Source organism: Meles meles, chromosome 7 (genome assembly GCF_922984935.1).
Source record: "Meles meles chromosome 7, mMelMel3.1 paternal haplotype, whole genome shotgun sequence".
Taxonomy (NCBI): Eukaryota; Metazoa; Chordata; class Mammalia; order Carnivora; family Mustelidae; genus Meles; species Meles meles.
The window spans coordinates 64,962,835-64,983,554 of record NC_060072.1 but is presented as its reverse complement, the minus strand read 5'-3'; the positions used below and the strand labels follow the sequence as shown (position 1 = coordinate 64,983,554).

At 36.4% G+C, this 20,720-nt stretch overlaps 1 protein-coding gene across 14 annotated transcripts in view; it reads right to left on the bottom strand.

The window, feature by feature from the left end:
• The window catches only part of CAPRIN2 (caprin family member 2), a 47,999-nt gene that overhangs the window by 11,957 nt on the left and 15,322 nt on the right, over positions 1–20,720 (bottom strand). For 13 of the 14 annotated variants that reach the window (XM_046012489.1, XM_046012490.1, XM_046012492.1 and 10 more), the window contains exons 5-13: positions 14,821–15,059; positions 13,194–13,276; positions 11,297–11,464; positions 10,121–10,164; positions 8,550–9,224; positions 5,990–6,112; positions 4,718–4,799; positions 3,465–3,520; positions 803–907 (exon numbers count right to left, since the gene is read on the bottom strand). In XM_046012489.1, coding sequence (XP_045868445.1) covers positions 803–907; positions 3,465–3,520; positions 4,718–4,799; positions 5,990–6,112; positions 8,550–9,224; positions 10,121–10,164; positions 11,297–11,464; positions 13,194–13,276; positions 14,821–15,059 — 1,575 coding nt within the window. Of the gene's footprint in view, positions 1–802; positions 908–3,464; positions 3,521–4,717; positions 4,800–5,989; positions 6,113–8,549; positions 9,225–10,120; positions 10,165–11,296; positions 11,465–13,193; positions 13,277–14,820; positions 15,060–20,720 lie in introns of those variants that run through there. The other variant, XM_046012495.1, reaches the window with a different exon arrangement.

Genomic DNA, 20,720 nt, shown 5'->3' with positions numbered 1-20,720 from the left:
CATATGTGGAATTTAAGAAACAAAACAAATGGGCAAGGGTGGAGGAAAAAAAGAGCAATAAACCATAAACAGACTCTTAATCCTAGAGAACAAACTGATGGTTACCAGAGGGGAGGGAGTGGGGAGATGGGTTGAGTGAGTGATGGGTATTAAGGAGGACACTTACTGTGATAAGTACCAGGTGATTTAAGGAAGTGCTGAATCACTAAACTGTACACTGTATGTTAACTAATTGGAATTAAAAACTTTTAAAAAAGAAAATCATAAGGAAAATACATTTACAATACTATACTGTATTCATTAAAAAAAAAAATGTTATAAGTGGACTTGCGCAGTCCAAACCCATGTTGTTGAAGGGTCAACTGTACTGTCAAAATGCTCTTGAGAAAATTACCCAAAAAGAGAATATAAATCTTTCCAACTGAGGCAGTGCTAATACTAACACTAGAAACTTACTGAGCCTTCAGTTACAGTAGATTTTTCCACTAAGGATTCCTTCGATATAAATACAGTGAGAAACTTGAACTAATCCTACCTAGAACTTTTCACCTTTTTTGACATCAGCAATTCAGACATATTTATTTTATCTGGTAAGGCAACCACTATTAAGTCTATTTATATGGCAAAGTCACAACAAAGTTACCTGTATAAGCTCCAAAACCACAACATCTACAGAAAGCAATACATGAGTAAAGTATAAATGTTGTATCATTCAACTGACTGTGCTTGCAATGCATAAGGTAAGCTGGTTCTGCTATTCTTTAAGACAGAAAAAGAAAGTAAACAATTGGTCTTTTATTACCTCAGGAGTCTCTGAGGTCATAAATTCTGTTTCAGATCCTGAAGAAGCCTGATCAGTAGCAACCAAGCACACATTTGAGCTACAGGTAACTGAAGAAGCAGCAGCCTAGACACAGGAAAATATAGTAAGACATTATAAAACACATGTTTTGTTCACTTTTTACTTCTTGGGCCTTAGGCTTCCTGTTACTCCTACCAAGCACTCACTAGTGCCAAATACTATACCAAACACTTTATACATACTAACATACTGAATCCTAACAATAACCCTGTGAGGTAGATACAACTATCCCTATTTTATTGACAAAAAGGAAGAGGCAAAGAAAGGTTAGGTAATTTACCCAGGATCACACGAAAATTAACTGTTAGAGCTAAGAGTTAAACCCCAGAAGTTAGCTAAATTGCCCTTCCAGGGCTGGTCACCAAAGCTACACATCTAATCCCATCCTCACTGGTCAAGATTCTTGGCCCTGGAAACCTGGGCCAGATTTTCCATCTGACATCAACAGCAGTTCACCAGAAGCAGCTCAGCGTACATGCAACACTCCAGGCACAGTTCTGCCAGGGATCTTACTAACTATGCTTTCACTCAGTGCTCCCAATGTCTTAAAGAGATAGGTAGAAGTACAAATAGAAAGGATACATAAATCACAGTAGCATCAAAATTCTAACAAAAAATTAAAGCTAATAATATTTGTGAAACAAAAAGTAAAGCTAATATTTATAAAACAAAAATCGAGAGCACAGCAGAACTAAGGTTTTGACAACTATCACCAATAAAAACCTGAAGTGAGGGGCACCTGGGTGGCTCAGTGGGTTAAAGCCTCTGCCTTCGGCTCAGGTCATGATCCCAGGGTTCTGGGATGGAGCCCCACATCAGGCTCTCTGCTCAGTGGGGAGCCTGCTTCCTCCTCTCTCTCTCTGCCTGCCTCTCTGCCTACTTGTGATCTCTGTCTGTCAAATAAATTAATAAAAATCTTAAAAAAAAAACCAAAACAAAACCTGAAGTGGCTAGAATTCTATAGCACAAAGATATTAGAACATAACACAGAGAGATCTACAAAAATTTAGCAATTGCACAGTCTGAACTATCAATGAATCTACGCCTTTTATCTAAATGCTTTGAGATGTGACTCTCAGAAGCCCAAGTAACATAATGGGTACACTGGAAACTAATGAATGGCTATCAAATATCTGTAGCAGTTATGTATCAGTGACCCTCTAGAGGTGGTCACCAGAAAAGTCACTTCCTGGGAAGGAAACAGAGACCAACTTTAAAAAGGTCTTAAGAAAAATCATTTTTAAATCCTTTGGAACACTTTATACACCTAAATAAATAGGAATAATTTAGATCTGACCAAAATATCAGAACTATTATGAGGCTATAGTGTTTCTAAAATTAGGTCTTTCTTCTGGTCCTCTCATTAAAGTAGCAAGAATTGGGCCTGGCTGTTGTGGGGACATAACTCTCTCTTACCCAAGAGTTAAGGCAACTCAAGGCACTTGATACTTAAGCTGTTCAATTTTAGTTAAAAGATTCATTTAACAACAAATATTCAGAAGTTATGGTAGTTCTTGCTTACAAATTATTGTTAAGCAGACCAGCTGAAGGTAGTTTTAGTATTAGTGCATAAACGTGAGCTGGAGACCAGTGGTTCCCAAAAAAATGGATGTGCAGATTCACCCAGGAAGCTTATTACTAATACAGATGACTAGATAACACCCCTGGAAATTCTGATCTGACAGGTCTAAGGTGATATCTAGAAACAGAAGTGATCAAGGGCTTCTGATGCAGCCACCCACAGACCTGCCAAATGAGACCAGTGGCTTTTCAAAAAACTTAAACTTGTCAAATGAAAGCCTCATGTAGAACCTAACAGCTAAAACAAGATAAAATGGAACCCTTAAAGCAATCGGTGAGGTGAGGGACTCAACTCAACAAACGCATTTTGAAAGCTGAGCCACACCTTATCAAACTAAATATAAACCACTGTAAACAAATGGTATTTACTCAGAAGTTTTTAGACAGGAAAGCAACAACTGTTGAGCCATCTGGTCAAAATATTTAACCTGTCAGAGCTGTTACTGTTAAGAAAATTGCCATAAGGTTTTCAGACGGATCATGAGAAGTTTGTTTGGTTTTCTGTTTTTCTTTTTCTTTTTTTTTTTTTTTTTTAAGTAATAAGCAGAAAAGCAGCAAACCTGAAACTTACTAATGATGGAAATGCAATGTGGCATCAGGGATCTCAAAGATCTGGTCCCTCAGGTTAACTCTTCCGTATGGAGGGAGGTGGGAGATCATCTAACCATGGGTAATCAAAATGAGTAACTTTCTTTAGACCCTTTACATGCTGCTATACCAAGTGACTTAGAGAGCTCAATGGCAAAGAAAGATTCCCAAAGAATCTCTGTATTTTTCAGACTTGCTTTTTCCTTACTAGAGTCAGCTAGCCTTCTCTTTTCTAACAGTTATCTCCTTTCCCATGGTCATTAGGTAACCTTTCGAAGACTAGTTGTTCTTAATCTAAAAAATCAGATATCCCTAAAACATTATTTTCAATAATTTAGTAATGTATATTAGGAAATCAGCAAGCCTAAGCATTCTTACCCACCCAAGAGTTCCTTCCCTGAATAGCCAAAAAAGATTACTTTAGAGAAGTTACCTGTAATGGCTCTTGAAGAAAATCACTTTGACTGGATAGATTTTGTTCTGTAGATGCTGTGAAGAGTGAAATCAACAGTGAACTACAGAGGAGAAAAGCTTATGCATATCAACTGAGAGGAAACTAAAGTTATCACTTTACCCAAAAAAAGCAGTGCTGGAAGAACTAGATCCCAAATTCACCATGAATTTTCTATTAGAGCTTTAAAAAGTCAGAGGATCAGTGATGAACAGAATACTAGTCCCTTCTATAATATATAATATATAATGATGCTTTACGGTTAGAGGGGCAAAAGCAGCATTCCAAGTCTCCCAAAAGAATTATTACTCTAAAAAATAACCAGTAATAGTACCCTGGAAGATAAAATCTGAGCTATCATGAATAGTAATCAACTACTTACAGTCAAGTTCCAAGTTTCAAAATAAGTCTTAGCTGAGTCATAGGTCTTTCCAGATTTCTCTTTGATCATGTATATTAATATAATTTTCAATTATACAGTTTTGGTTTAGTTTCTTCTTGTTAATGTCCATCACTTTTGTTAATTACTCTCTACTCTCCTTACTTCACCCATGAATTACTATACCAATCTAGGTGGTGTCTGCTCCTCACTACAAACTGGACTATGGCTTTAATTACCTCATTCCTCCCCTGAGATAAATGAGTGTAGAGCAAGAAGTCTAAAGTTTGAACAACAGATCAGATTCAATTCTAAGCTGCATCATCAGTTATTGTGTTAATCAGTGTACTAAATATGAGGTAATTTCACTCATAATGAGGACTGAAAAATTTCCGCACTAGATTTATGGAGTGGAAAGGACTCCAGTCACTTCAAAAAAACATATACTGCAAAAACAGCCACTGCACATCTCCATTCAAACATCTGGAGACTTTCCCTAAAATGCAAACAGAGGGACACCTGGGTTCCAGAGTCCTGGAATCAAGTCCCGCATCAGGCTCCTTGATCAGCAGGGAGCCTGCTTCCCCCTCTCCCCCCGTTCATGTTCTCTCTCTCTTACAAATAAATAAATCTTGAAAAAAAAAAAAGTATTCTAAAAAATAAATAAAATGAAATGTAAACAGATCAGATGAGTATACTAATGTCTTAATGGTAATTTACCCTTACATAACTGATGACATATAGATACATTTAGAATAAATTAGCACACAGTCTAATGCTTACAAAATTATTTGTAAAAGAAAACAACTATTAAACCTATGCGCGTTTATTCTGAGTATTAAGGATGAGTACATACCGACGGGGCTACCTGGAGTAGTTGAAGGCGGCTGTGACGATGGAATTGCACTTGAAGGTTTGTCAAAATCCAGAATAGATTCCTAAAGACAAGATTTTAAATCATAACTAAAAACAATTATTCATTTAAAAGCTAATACCAAAAAAAGCTAATACCATTAAATTATTCATGATGTCATCCATAGCTATTAGCTATAAAGAATCTAGCTAGTAAGTATCACAAAATGTTAATAACTTAGTCTTCATTAAGAGGAAAAAAAGAGTTAAAAATAAAATCTAAAGTAACTGTCAAACCTTAAAATTATGTCAAGTAATTCCAAGGCTTACCTTGGGGGGGAAAAAAAAACAAAAAAACAACAAAAAAAAAACCCCACTTGACCTGAGCTCTTAAACATAAGCATTAATCCTATAATCTCACTTTTATTATGCCCTACCAATGAGGGTTTAATTATCTTATCTCAACCACTAAACTAGCTCATGCTGTTATTAAACCTCTCCTAATGAGAAACCACTCTCTTCTCCCATCTGCCTATCCTGGTTCTCCCAGAAATGTTTCCAACATTTTGAATACTTAAGCTACACTTGTAGAACCACTTTAGTTTTTTCCTTTATCTTCACATAACCTAAGTAAGTAAGGAATTCCTTCATTTTACAAGTAGAGGGTTACAGGCTAAATACCTTGCTACAGATTTTACAACTAGTAAATAGCAGAACTGAGATTAAACACAGGTCTACTTCCAGAATTCAGGATCTTTTTACTACACAAAAATATCTTATTTGTCTACTTCTTCCCTCAGTAATTACCATACTATTCTGAAATTCTGTAAGACTCAGTACAACACAATTTAGCACCTAACTACTGCCATAACACTACAATCTTCTACAACTGGAATAACAACTTCTTGAAGGCAATAAATGTCTTAGGATTTTCTACACACAACAGCACCTACCAAATTCCAAGCCGAGCAGGTCCTCACAGTCTGAGTGGAAATTACCAATGATCTACAGCAGAAATTATTTAAGCACTTATACTTTTTAAATGTTTAGTTCATTACTCACAACAAACTTAGGAATAAGAACTCATTTTTCAAAAGACACTGAAACAGTGAAGTAGCCTTCCTGAACTGTGTGAGCTAAGAAATGGCAGAGCCAGGATTCACCCACATTCTGAACACCAAAATCTATGCTCTTAACAATTTCATTGTAATGCTTGAGATCAGAAACTAGTAGCCCCAGGAATATCATTCAAGATTCATTTAAGAATGACTCATACTTGCATAAAGTTACAAGTTCCTTGAATCTGGGTCATCAGATCCTGCAGTTTTTCTTTCCTCAATATTGGATCCTTTGGAAGGGTCGAGGAAGAACCTACAGGCTGATGCATAGGCTTAGGCACCTACAAAATAAATCCATAATGTGTAAGACTGAAATTCACATCCAACATCCTAATTCAGTAAACTCAGCTAGCTATCGCTACATCTTAACGAAATCAAGACACATAGCAAAATCCATTTATCAGATTTATCTTAGATGAATTTCCACATAAATGCATTTTCTAAATAATTTAAGTCAACTTTAAACACTTTTCCTCTTCAGAACACCTTTCTTTAATGGCAGAATTTCTAAAACACCCCTTTTTTTAAAGGGAAGACCAAAAATAACAGAACGTCCTTGCCAAAATTTTTTCATTGTAGATAATCAGCTTATGTCCTTTTAAGATGCCACTAACTGTAAGACATATAAATGATTCTTTCCTAGAGGAAAAAATTACTACCACGTTAAATATACACCCCACTGTTAAACATCTGATTTCAGAAACTTTAAGGTGTAAAAATATATACATCCTAAAATTGAGGAAATATGCTATTACATTTTGTTACCAAGTAAGTATACTTTGGGGGGCTACTTATGTTTATAAAGAGGCTAGCCTTTACACTAAATCACTTACAATGCTGTATACCCTGAATTAGACCTAATGCTTGTATAGTTAACTACTTACAGCTGCCAGTGTGCCTCCCCCTACCAGACCAGCTCTTCACCTTCTAATTCACCAGTAAGTCACACAGCTAAGCATGTCCAAATTGTCATAAGAGTTAAGAGACCCTAAGTGAAGGTATGAAAGACTCTTAGGGGGAAAGTACAAGCTTTAGTGATTCATTTCACATTATCTATCAAGTCTCTTAATTTGGAACTCTATTTTGCCCTTGACTGTACTTATTCATATTCTAGACAGCGGAGATTGCAAGACAGAGAGACAGTATACTGTACAGAAAAGTGTCCTCTCAGTCACTGAAAGGCCCTGCAACTTCAATATAATGTTGCCTGTATCATTAAAAGCAAATTAAATGAGTTTCGGCCTTTCCAACAAAGCACTGATTTTAAACATTATTCAACAAATAGCATAATATTCTGGTATGGTAAAGGCTCAGTACTGCAATACCTAATGGAATTTTAAATTGGGTTTTATTTTAATTTTTTTAATATTTTATTTATTTATTTGATAGACAAAGATCACAAGTAGGCAGAGAGGCAGGCAGAGAGAGAGGAGGAAGCAGGCATCCTGCTGAGCAAGCCCGATGCGGGGCTCGATCCCAGGACCCTGAGATCATGACCTGAGCCGAAGGCTGAGGCTTAACCCTCTGAGCTACCCAGGCACCCCTAAATTGGGTTTTTTTATAACAGCTTTACTAAAATACTAAATTGGTTTCTAAAATAAGTTTCTCAAAATCATATCACAATTACTGTTGTGTGATATCTGGTTAATGAAACAAGACTATCAATCTTCTACAGGGTCAGAAAGATTGATACTAGCATTTGAAGAAAAGAGGAAGAAAGGCAAGCAAAAGAAAGACAACACTAAAATTCTCTTGCCATAAGGTAGGGACAATTTATTTATAAAATGCAATGCTTTGATTTCTCCACATAAATGTTTTTCCTACTGTTAGAGGACCAAAGACTTATCAGAAAGCCTCTGGGGTAAAACGACATGCAAGTGCAGGAAACATTACAGGAAAACACTGGAAAGATGAGAAGTTCATATTTCTTAGCAAGCAAGCTTGAAACAACTTTACATTACAATAGGAGTAAATACCTTGTAATTTAATAAACTAAATAGCACTGCATCCAAAGATTATTCATTGTAAGTCTTATCTTCCTGAAATGGGTTATCATTAACAGAGTAAGGTCTTATATTTGAACTAAATCTCATACTCCAAAATCTAGTTACAGAATACTAAAAATCTATAGTTTCCATCTCCAGAAAATTCTCATTTCAAAACAGAAACAAAACTAATTCAGATCCTACCCCACCTTCTGGAATATCTGCAACCACAAAACCACCAAAGAATACAGACTAATCCGAACGATTACAAATGAGTGAGTGAAAGAGAAACAAGAAAATACAGAAAAGTGTAACTTCTGTCAGAAGAAGTCATCTGTGTGCCAGGTGGAAGATAATAAGTGAAATATAGTGTTAAAAGAAAAAAAAAAAAAGCCCCTCATCCTATGACATGCTTTTATTTTTCTGACTTGTTCGTATTATCTTGTTCAAACCATCCACTATTTTTATGTCATACCATGTCATTAAAATTATGGCATTCAAACAGTATATTCTAACTGTGGAAATTTCATCTCAGGTTAGGCTCAAAACACAGACTAGGTCTACTTCCAATTTTCTAGGGAAAACAATAAACTACGCATTAAAGAATTAAGTGAAATATTTTATATATTTAACATGGGTCTCATAGATTTTTTTTTTAAGAGGACTAAAAAATTATTACAAGTTTTTATTTATGCCTACATTGACCAAAGCAGACTGATAAAAACAAACTCACATCTTTGGGTTCTGTATTAAACTTCCTGGGCAGGAGCTGGTCATTTGGTATGAGGCTTGCTGGAGCTACCCCCCAGGACTTTGGAGAAATCTGTGATTGCGGTGTTAAGGGGTGTTTTTGACTCTCAACATTGTTTTCCCAGGATTTGGGAGTCTCTGGCTGCCTTGAATCCTGGTCTTCACACACGGTAGTGGTCCATGACTTGGTGATGTCCTGGTCATTCTGCACAGAAGGTGTCCAAGACTTTGGAGATTGCTTCTTTGGATCCTGTTCTTTCTGCAGCTGAACCGGCCAAGGCTTTGGTGTCTCCTGCTTCTTCTGTTCTTCTTGAATATATCCTGTTTTGGATTTAGGAGCTTCTTGCTTCCACTGGCTAGGAGCTGGCTTGGGTTTGGAGACATCCTGCTTCTTCTGCTCTTCCTGCAGAGTGGACCTGAGTTTTGGATCTTGTTTCCTCTGTTCTAAGGAAACTGCAGGCTTTGATACCTCCTGGTGCTTAACAGAAGGCTCCCAGGATTTGAAGGATTCCTGTTTCTTTTCCTGACCATCTGGTTCAGTAAGCATATCCCAACATTTGGGGAGATTTGGTTTTCTAGCATAATCTGCTTCCCAGGATTGCTCTTCATCTTGTTTGCTTGAATAATCTACTTCGGTCATGTAGCGTCTGTTAAGAAACTAGCAGAGGAAAAAAACGTGCCTGAGTCACAAAATTTGTAAAAGACCTTGAGGGGAACACTCAATTCTGTTAGTATTCCTATGTCCCTTGGTCTGAGTCACTATGCTAATGGGAAATTTCCATCCCTATCATACTTGAGAAGACCATCCTACTTTTTTGTCCATTCCTTTTCTCTCAATGAACAAAAATACCACCTTCAATACTTCAAAAGTAGCAATCTATACCTGACTCATCTAAAACTAGTAAGAACTATACATCACAGTGCCGAGTTTGCTTGATTCAGGCTCTTTTACCAAGGTTGTTCTGTCTCTGCCAACCTTAGACCACTCTACCCACCTGACTCCCTAAAATGTTAAGGCAGAAGATGGTTCAATTATACACATTTACACTATTTAACCTTAAGTGTTAGGCTTCCTGAATTACCAGCCTTTTATTTCTATTACGTATCAATTGTACTTTGACTCTGACCCTTCCATTCTTTTCAGCTTCCAAAAATTTTAATGTCACTTCAGAAAGAGAACAAATATTCAATTACCAATATGAGTAAATTCTGACAAATGCAAAATCCTACCCATCTTTAAATTCTAACACAAGGGCCAAACACAGCAGCTAACACTTGAGCAGTTATTGTGTGCCAGGCCAAATTCTAAGCAATTTAGAACTGAACTCCTTTAATCCTCACAGTAACATGAGGCAGGCATTATTAGTATCCCCATTTTACATAGAAGGACAACAGACACAGCTGGGCTTAACATCTTACCCAAAGTCACTAAGCTAAGTAAGCAGCAAGCTGGTATTCAAGCTTAAGAAATCTAATGTCAGAGCCTCAGCTCCTAAACAAACTATAAAAAAGTCTCAAAAACCAAAATCATCAAATTACCTTTCAGAAACTTACCTCCTGGGGTTGTATCTCTGGCTGTGCAAGTTCCATAAGAGACTCTGGAAAGATAATACTCCCTTGAGTACTAAATAAACCAAATATTTTGAGGCTGATTACAACTATAGTCATTCTAGTGACATATTTCAGAAGAGTAAGAGGAAAAGGATAGTACAATGAAATATATTCACAGCAGGAGTAATAATCCCCACTATTGCTTGTTGGTCAAAAGCATGTGGTCTGAAGCTAGCTGAAGCTAGTAACTCTCCTTAAATGCCACTTTTCTAAAGTCAAGTTCCAGCTATAAACTGATTTTTGATTGAAAGTAAGACTACCAAAAAAAAAAGGAAAGAAAGAAAGAAAATAAGGCTATCACTTCTTATGCACAAATACAACTCTTTTCAAGTTGAAACTATAGCTCCAAGCCATGGGGTAAAAATTAGTCATCTCAGCTTGAAATACAGGCCTTAAAAGGCCTCCTATAGGCCCTTAAAGGCCTCCTAAAAGCCAGCTTAAGGATAGAAGGTGGTAAGGGAATGGAGACACTAAAGCATCAGACCTAGTGTTAAGAACAAAGAGAAAATAAACATGAGAAATAACGTGAACCATGCTAGTAGAGGCTACCGGAACCCTGTCCTGGACTACCTACACAGAAGTGGAATTTTCTAAATCAAATGAGTCCCAACAAACAAGAACAAAAGTGACACTGATTCAAAGTATCTCTTCCCCCCAGAAAAGCGGAATTTTGAAAAGTTTATTCCCTTCACTGACTTTGGCACATTTTTTCCAAATATGTTAACTTTATTTCTGTTCTCATTCTACTACCATTCTGGATTCTACTATGAGCATTTTACACAATTTTAAACTGAATTACTTTAAACTGAAATTTAAACTGAATTACTAACAGTTTATAAAAGAAATCCATTCAAATTCCATAAAGGCCTCATTTGAACAGTATATTCTCTTATAACAAAGAATAACCTTACGTTTCTGCTAAGGTTCAATCTGTAAATATGGTAATAAAGCCTACAGACATATTCTAAACCTAAGTTTATCCTGCTATAAGTAGGTATTTCCATGCATATAGAAATTGACAAATCAAAATAAGGCAATCTTTTTACAATGACTTGACTCATTTTGTGTTAAGTATTAAAAATGCAACCACTTTAAAGAATTTCTGAGATCACAACAAACCTGACTCTTTGACAGATTCAGTTTTCAATAACTGTTTTTTCTTCTCTGATTTTAATAGCATTTCTTCCTCCAATGATACTTCTTTTTCCTTAGCATTTTTTGGGACTGGGATACTCTCAAAATAGCCTGAGTTCAGCAATTTAGACAGCAGATCTTTCATGTGTTTGTCTAAGAAAGAGTGATTAAGACTTAGTTATCACATAACCTAACAGTTCATGAAAATTATTTGGACAGAAATCCTAAGATAATTTTATCCTAGTTACAGTATGCCATAATATCCTACATTGGGGGAATTCGAAGAACTGGTCAGTACCATGAAGAGTAAATATGCAGTACATCTTTGTTTTATGCTGAACCAAAATAAATTTTAAAGATCAGAATTTCAAAGTTTAGCAAGTCATTTAAGTTTCTCTGGGCCTCCATTTCCACCATTTGAAATGGGTTCAGTCATTTTAAGTGTATAGTTTTAACAGATACAACACAGGACGTTACTCCCACCAGAACCAGGATATAAAACATTTTCATCAATTCAAAAGTTCCCTCATGCCCCTTTTATATCAATCCCCTCCACCCACACCCTGGGGACCACGGACCTACTATCATTCTAGTTATATCCTTTCTAGAATTCCATATAAATGGAATCATACACTATGTACTTATTTTTTGGTCTGGCTTCTTTCACTCAGCATAATTACTGAGATTCACATCCATGTTGTCGCATGTATCAACATTTCATTCCTTTATTACTGAGCACATTCTACAGTATGGACATACCACATTTTGTTTATCAATTATCAACTGATGTACATCTAGGCTGTATCCAGTCTGGCGCTATCATTAATAAAGACGATACAAACATTCATGTACAGTACTTATGTGAATGTACGTTTACAATTCTCTTGGGTACTATGAGTGTAATTATTTGGTCACATAGTAAGCATTTTATAAGAAACGCCAAACTATGTCCCCCAAAGTTATTCATATCATTTTGCATTGTAACCAAGAAAAAAATTTCTATGATTTAAACTTGGAAGGACTTAGGAATTTTGAATAGTTATACTGCATACTTAGATATTTTTTAAAAGGAAGCAATCACTACTAACAAAAATGTTTACTCACTTCTAGCATTTTCATTATCCTAAGCTAGTACACAAAACTATGTACTTCAGGGTGCCAGGTGGCTCAGACATTAAGCTTCTGCCCTCAGCTCAGGTCATGATCCCAGGATCCTGGGATGGAGCCCAGCATCAGGCTCTCTGCTCAGCAGGAAGCCAGTTTCTCCCTCCCCACTCTCCCTGCTTGTGTTCCCCCTCTCTCTGTCTCTCTCTCTCTGTCAAATAAAATCTTAAAACAAAACAAACAAACAAACAAAAAAACCTATGTACTTCATGTCTATATGTACTTGGTCATTTGACCAAAGTCTATTTGGAAGCCAAAAGGACTCTTTCTCTCTAGATCATTTCCAGATCGATAGACAACAATGTTTCAATAAACCATGTACCCATACCATTCATATTTTCTCAGATCTGGTAGATAAGCCTTACTATTAACAATGTGTGGATTTAAGATTCCTAAATAGAAAAGGTACTACCATGCAGAAAACTGAACCCCAAATGGTTAAGCCAGTATGAGTCTTTAGCTCTTGTTCCCAAATCATAGTGACTTGCCACTTCAAAACTCTACTTAGGTTCCATTCTATGAGTGTAATCAGACAATAGCTGCTTTTAAAAGAACTAAACAGAGATCATTCTCCAAATGAAGGTAGTATTGCCTGACAGGTAAATTCTAATGGACTGACAGTTTCAGCCCTCAATATCAAAACAAACAACAGAACAGCCCTAAACTTCGAAACAAAGTCTAGTATTTACTGCATAAGTCCAGAGAAGAGAAAACTCACATGTCGTTCCTACCACTGCTTTCTCACTACCTTCCAAAAGGTCCCAAAAGTACAAGGATGACTGCTCCATCTGGTCTTCAACACTGACAAGGAAAAGCAGCAGAAGCACAAAGTAGTTTTAAAGATACATGCATATATATATATATACATATATATGGAGCAATACAATTTATACAGTATTGTTCATCAACAGTCAAGATATTCAATGCTAATTTTGTCTTTTTACTCTCTCAAAATGAAAAAGTTCAAATTTTATAGAAGATGACTAAATACCCAGTGAGGGATTTCAGATGTAAACATTTTCCCTTAAAACAAAAATATTTTAGCAAATATAACTATTAAGGAATAGACAAAGCAGAGTTTAAGGCTGTCAGTGCAGTGTCATTAATTATCAACCATATGTCCTAGATGAAAGAACAGTGAAATGGCAATATTAAGAGACAGCATTTGACTTTAAAGACAGCAGTTTAGGGGCGCCTTGGTGGCTCAGTGGGTTAAGCCTCTGTTTTGGGCTCAGGTCATGAACTTGGGGTCCTGGGATCGAGCCCTGCATCAGGCTCTCTGCTCAGCAGGGAGCCTGCTTCCCCCTCTCTCTCTGCCTGCCTCTCTGCCTACTTGTGATCTCTATCAAATAAGTAAATGAAATCTCTAAAAAAATAAAGACAGCAGTTTATTTTCCAAACTATATTTCACTTACACATATTAAAGTAAGCCACACACCCTAAATCCATTAAAGTGAAGAGAAGGAAACAACCAAATAGATAAAGATGATGGACTAGACGATCAGAATGGAAATAAAAAATATATATATATGGCTATATATAGGTTAAAATTAAGTTTTATTAGGTTTTTTCCCCCCGATACAGGACTGATTTCCAATAACAACTGAAATCTGACTGTGCTTTAGCATGGCCAACAGACACAACACAGGAAGGACCTGTATCTAACAAAGCAGAAGCACAGAGATCTATTCATTAGCTGATTTCCTCCATCAAACCAGAATAACTATAGGGGGAAAAATTGGGTAGCCTCAATTTGCTGACTTTGTCTCTTAAATTACCAGATTTGTTTCTCAGTACTTATTCACAGCATAAGACAACCACCAAATGATTCTCACTTTGAAAGTTTAATGATACTGGCCAAGTTAAATTCCATTTACCTCCACTTCAATACAGCAGTAGTAAGAAGGCAGACTCTCAGGTAATGTTAAGAGCCCAAGATAATTAAAAAAAAAAAAAAAAAAAAAAAAACAACCAAAAAACAAAACTTTAAGTATAACACATAATCAGTCTTATAATTAATACTTGGACAGAGGCAAACTTGTATCATTTTTTAAATCAAAGTTACAATTAAAAAAGCACGTTAGTGAGATCATTCAAATTGACTTTCCTTCTAGCCTATCAATATCAATCCTGTCACAGTCTGGTCTGGCCAATGTTTCCCAGGGTAAATGAAATGAGTATTTTCTTAATTTCTCTCTCTCGATCTCTCTATACATATATACTATAATACAAACATGTTATTATCTGTATGTGTATATATATATAAATACTATGAACATAAAAAATTTAAAAGTAGGCTAAAATATCATATGTTTCCTTTTAGGAAAATATTTTCATTAGCTTACCTCAGACTTTCATTTCTTTCAGGGCAGGTCAGTTTTGAAAATTTAATGAGGTAGTCAAGTTCTTTTAAAGGCAAATACACTGCACCATTCAAGCCCCCTTTGAAATCCTTCTGTACATGTTCCTGTGTCAGGTTCTGTAATACATACTGAACTTGAAGTATAGTACGAAGTTTTTTCTTCTCAGCCTCAAGTTTTAGCATGTGCTCCCTTCTCTGGGCCTTCTTCTGAGCTTTAAGTAGCTGTTAAAACAAATGCTCATTAAAGTTGACAACTCTCTACCACCCCATATTAGCAGTTCACAGTCCACAAAGTCTAATTCCAAAGGGCTGAGATCAGATGATAAATGTCATACACACACACACAGTGAAACTGACAGGTTCATTTAACCCCCTTCCTTTTCAGTTGAGGAAGGGACAGAGTATTAAGGTGGTATGCCTCAGGTAACCAGAGCTGAGAAAGTCCAAACATCTCCACATCTCCAAACTCCACGTTGTATTTAGTACCTCTGATACCACCATGATAAGAAACAAAGTACCTAAATAAGTCAGTCGGAGAAAGACAACTATCATATGATCTCCCTGATATGACGACGTGGAGATGCAACATGGGGGGTTAGGGGGTTAGGAGGAGAATCAATGAAACAAGATGGGATTGGGAGGGAGACAAACCATAAATGACTCTTAATCTCACAAAACAAACTGGGGGTTGCTGGGGGGAGGTGGGGTATCTAGAGGAGGAGGGGGTTATGGACATTGGGGAGGGTATGTGCTATGGTGAGTGCCTTGAAGTGTGTAAACCTGGTGATTCACAGACCTGTATCCCTGGGGATAAAAATACATTATATGTTTATAAAAAAAAAAAAAAGAAAAGAAAAGAAAGGATGAATACCCAACTTTTGTTGCAACATGGACGGGACTGGAAGTAATTATGCTGAGTGAAATAAGTCAAGCAGAGAGAGTCAAGTATCATATGGTTTCACTTATTTGTGGAGCATCACAAATGACATGGAGGACATTGGGAGACGGAGAGGAGAACGAAGTTGAGGGAAATTGGAAGGTGAGGCGAACCATAAGAGACTATGGACTCTGAAAAACAACCTGAAGGTTTTGAAGGGGCGGGGGTGGGAGATTGGGGGAACCAGGTGGTGGGTAATAGGGAAGGCATGTATTGCATAGAGCACTGGGTGTTGTGCAAAAACAATGAATATTGTTATGCTGAAAAAAATGAATATTAAAATTAAAAAAAAAAAAGAAACAAAGTACTTATCACTGATACACACAATAATCCCAAAATTTAACTTTTCCCTATTTATGTATATCAAACCCTTTTTAGGCCAAGGATTTTAAGAAAATGCTTTGGTTTTCAAATTTTGGGTTTTGTTAAATTTCTCATTCTAGGAAAATATTTCAAGTGAAATGGTCAATTTTCAACAATCCAAAGGTGACTAGCCAAAGCATAAGGAATTGAAAACCAAACAAAAATAAAATGTCTTACAAGCATAATGCTAAAACATCCACACTAAATAGTTTTTAGGTTAAACTGCAGTATTTTTGTAACAGTTCATCAGTCTGGATGGAGCTGTATTTTTCATTACTTAGCTAACCAAACATATATGGTCAGTTAGCAGAACATAAATTTTCCATCAAACAAATATGTATGCAGACTGAGCAGCACTGAGTCTACTCTAAAGCTCAGAACCATAATCCCTTAAAGTCTGACATAACACATGGGCCCCAGAAGTCACTTCCCATTTATAAACTACCAATTACTAAAAAGTATCAGCTATTTCCAGTAAGAAACCTAGAAGGTCTTTTCTCCCCAGTTGTTCCTCTAATTGTAGTATTTCCAACATACTGGATATTTTCCAAGTTATGAAGATTAAGAGAACAAAACAAAAATCTAAAAGAACATTTTGGGGGCACCTCGGTGGCTCAGTGGGTTAAAGCCTCTGCTTCAGCTCAGGGCACGATCCCAGGGTCCTGGGATCGAGCCCCACATCGGGTTCTCTGCTCAGCAAGGAGCCTGCTTACCCCTCCCCTCTCTCTCTGCCTGCCTCTCTGCCTACTTGTGATCTCTGTCTATCAAATAAATAAATAAATAAAATCTTTTAAAAAATAAATAAAAGAACATTTTGCCTATATGCAGGTTAAAGTACTTTGACATATCATATTTAAAACTCTACAAAAGACATGTTCATAAATCCAAACAGATTAAGATGGGAGGAAACCTTGGGGAAAGATTCATTATGGCATTATTAATTCCTTTCTAGGGGGTATGAAAATCACTTAATAAATTTAACTTGTGCTACTACCAAGGACAAGAGACAGTAAGTGAAGGTAAAATTCTGAGAATGCGAAACGGACTGGTTGGGGTTATGTGGGCTAGGATATTTTCAGGATGGCAAAGGCTCAGAAATACTTTTTCCAAGACCTCAATATGGACTTACACCAATAACATTTACCACAACTACAGGATTCCCAATTTCTGCTTGAGAGGAGGAAAGAGAATAGAGGTGGCAATTCTAGTTCTTCAAGACAGTGGGATTCTTCTGGGACAATTTCATGATGGTACAAGGAAAAGCAACTGACACAGAGGGCATCTTCACGTTTATATCCTATGATTACCTCAGAACTCTTCTTAGCCATTCCCAAGGCTGGAGTAAATGTTCTTACAGGCTCAGGATACCCTGAATTTCCCCTATCAAAGTACCTATTACATTAAATGGTTACCTTTTTATTTAGATGCATCTCCATTAGGTTTCAGATCTGCGATGACAGGGATTCTATCTTTGTTGTTTACCAATATGTATCAATAGTGCCCAGCAGAGAGCCTGACAGATGATAGGACCTCAAATATTTATTGAATCAATCAAGTGCCAAGAAAGTATGTTGTTTCCTACATCATAATCAGGAAACTATGGACAACAGTATATTTCTCCTTATTTCTATAGAAACTAAGAAATCAGGTTACATTTTCTTCTCTTCTTTCATCTGAGGACTGATTTGTAAAGAAGGAAGATGACATGAAGTAAACACTATCAACAAATCATATGGAATCATAAAATTTATCTTCTGATTCCTCTTAGAATAATAAATCTCCACCAAGGGACAGAGCTCATGTCATGAAGACAGATACAGCTGGGAAGAAAAGAAAGGCTTTCAAATTTAGTTTGAAGGGATAGAAAATGTTATACACTGCAAAACTGACTCCCATAAAAAGAGATATGACAAAAGAAAAACTCTAGTAAAAGGAAAGTCCAAAAATTACTGTGCTGGAAGGTAACTGGCAAGCAGCTTTAAGGCATGTTCCAATGTACTTTAACACCTCACCTAAAGTGAAAGGAAACCCACAGTATAAATGAGAAAAAAAAATAACCTAATGGTTATCAATAAAATTTGGTGAACTGCTAACTACCTCTAGATAAGAGCAGTGGAAGAACATGTATATAGAAAGATACTATATCCTAGTATAAAGAACACGGTACTTAGGAGCAAAAAATAGGGCAATATATTCACTCTACCATTAGCTGGCAATATGATTTTTTTCCTTTTGTTCTGGGCATCACATTTCTTATCTATAAAATGGCACTATATATGTATCTATTTCCTAGGTTGCTGTAAAAATCAAGTGAACTTACATTAAGTACCCGGTACATGGGAAGTGTTTTTAAAAAAATTTAAATCTAAAAACTTAAAAGACCACCATACTTTGAAAAAATAAACACCTGAGTAAAAAACTAAAATTATCAAATAACTTCAAGTAAAGAGAGGTAATAGAAAATTTTAAGTATTACAAAAGTAAATTTCCAAACATCCAACCAGAGGAAAGAGATGAAATATTTACTTATAGTGAAGTGGGTCAAAACTAAATAAACCTAACATGGGAGGGGTAATCATACATGTATAAGAAAAAACTTAATTTAAAAGTAGTATCTAAAATAGCCTACAAATATTAAATAACTGTGGAATTCACAGAAAGTATTAAAATTAAATGATAAATGAGTAGACTTGAGTTAAAATACACTATAGCTGGCAAAAAGAACTAGTATCGCCTTAAACTTTTTTTAATTTATTTTTTATTTTTTAATCTTTTTTTTTAAGATTTTATTTGAGAGAGCGAGAATGAGATCGAGAGAGAGAGCACGAGAATGGGAGGGTCAAAGGGAGAAGCAGACTCCCTGCCGAACAGACAGCCTGATGCGGGACTGGATCCCAGGACTCCAGGATCATGACCTAGCTGAAGGCAGTCACTTAACCAAATGAGCCATGTAGGCGCCCATTAGACTTTTTTTTAAAGTAGGGTCCTCCCTCAATGTGGGGCTTGAACTCACCACCCTGTGATCAAGTCAGAGGCTCTTAACTAAGCCACCAATCTTTAACCTGCATTAACAGAATTATCCAGAAAACAGAAGGTAATGGCTCTGTATCTGGCTACTTTACATTTACACACTACCTTCTGAAAGTTAAGCCAAACATCCAGAGAAAGCAAGGATATTACAAAGATTGAGATGGTAGATGTCTTCAGCCTAGAAATTATTGTTAGCTTTTTTTGGTTTTGGAGGTTTTTCGATGCCAGAGGATAAAAAAGAGAATTTTAGTTCACCACGCAAGAAGAAAATATCCAAGGGCACCCAGGTGGCTCCATCAGTTAAGCATCTGACTTCCGCTCAGGTCATGACCTCAGGGTCCTGGAATCCAGCCCTGCATTAAGCTCTGCACTCTTCCAGGAATCGCTTATTTCTCTCCCTGCTCGTATTGTCTCTGTCTCTCTCTCAAAATAAATAAAATCCGGGGGGAGGGGGAAGGGGAGAAAAAGAAAAAAATATCCAAAAAGTGAGACACTATCTTAGGAAGTATGCTCCCCACCCCAGAAATGCATTTACAAAAAAAAATTTCCTTAATTGTTAAAACATGATCTCTAAAGGGCCTTTTAATACAATTCTAAAGCAGCTAAGAATACTTCATTAATGAATGCTTAAGTCTTCATGTTAATTACTAACTAAATCTGTCAGAGATAAAAATTTCAACTGCCAACACAAAGAATGTAACAAGCTGTGAAACGAGACTCAACTCTAACAACAATCACAAATCTTCCTGGCAATAACTATCATGGTCTCAAGAAAGAGTTTACCAATTGTGTTTCCTAATACGTTAAATAATGCTAAACTTATAAGCCTATGCTACATAAATTTATAAACCTATATTCTAAAATCTCTTCCATAGAACTGACTGGGTGGCTCAGTTGGCTAAGTGTTTAACTCCTGACTTCAGCTCAGGTCATGATCTCAAGCCTGTTTATATTATCTCTCTTCCTCTGCCCCTCCCTCTCCCTCTTACCTTTCTAAAAAAATAAATGAATAAAAATAAAAAAGGACTGGGCACCTGGGTGGCTCAGTTGGTTAAGCGACTGCCTTCAGCTCAGGTCATGATCCCGGAGTCCTGGGATCGAGTCCCACATCAGGCTCCCAGCTCCATGGGGAGGCTGCTTCTCCCTCTGACCTCTCCTCTCATGCTCTCTCACTCTGTCTCTCTCTCAAATAAATAAATAAAATTTAAAATAATAAATAAATATAAAAAAGGACTGCCTAAAAAAAATAAATTTAATTAAATCTAGTTTATATATGTATTCATTAAATAGCTTTTATGACCTTCCCAATGGTTACCATTAACACTGCACAGTGAATACACATTTAGAGAACTAATACTTTATTCACGGTATCTCATATTCAGATACCATTTGTGTTTTCTTGAGATTCCAGAAATCTGGAAACAGTAATTCTTCATTAGCTATTGTCAATCCCAATAAAATATCAGCAGGAATTAGATGGATGATAACTGAACATCATTACTGGACACTAATATTTTCCTCAAGATCAATAACGTAGTTTCTGAAAAAGCAAA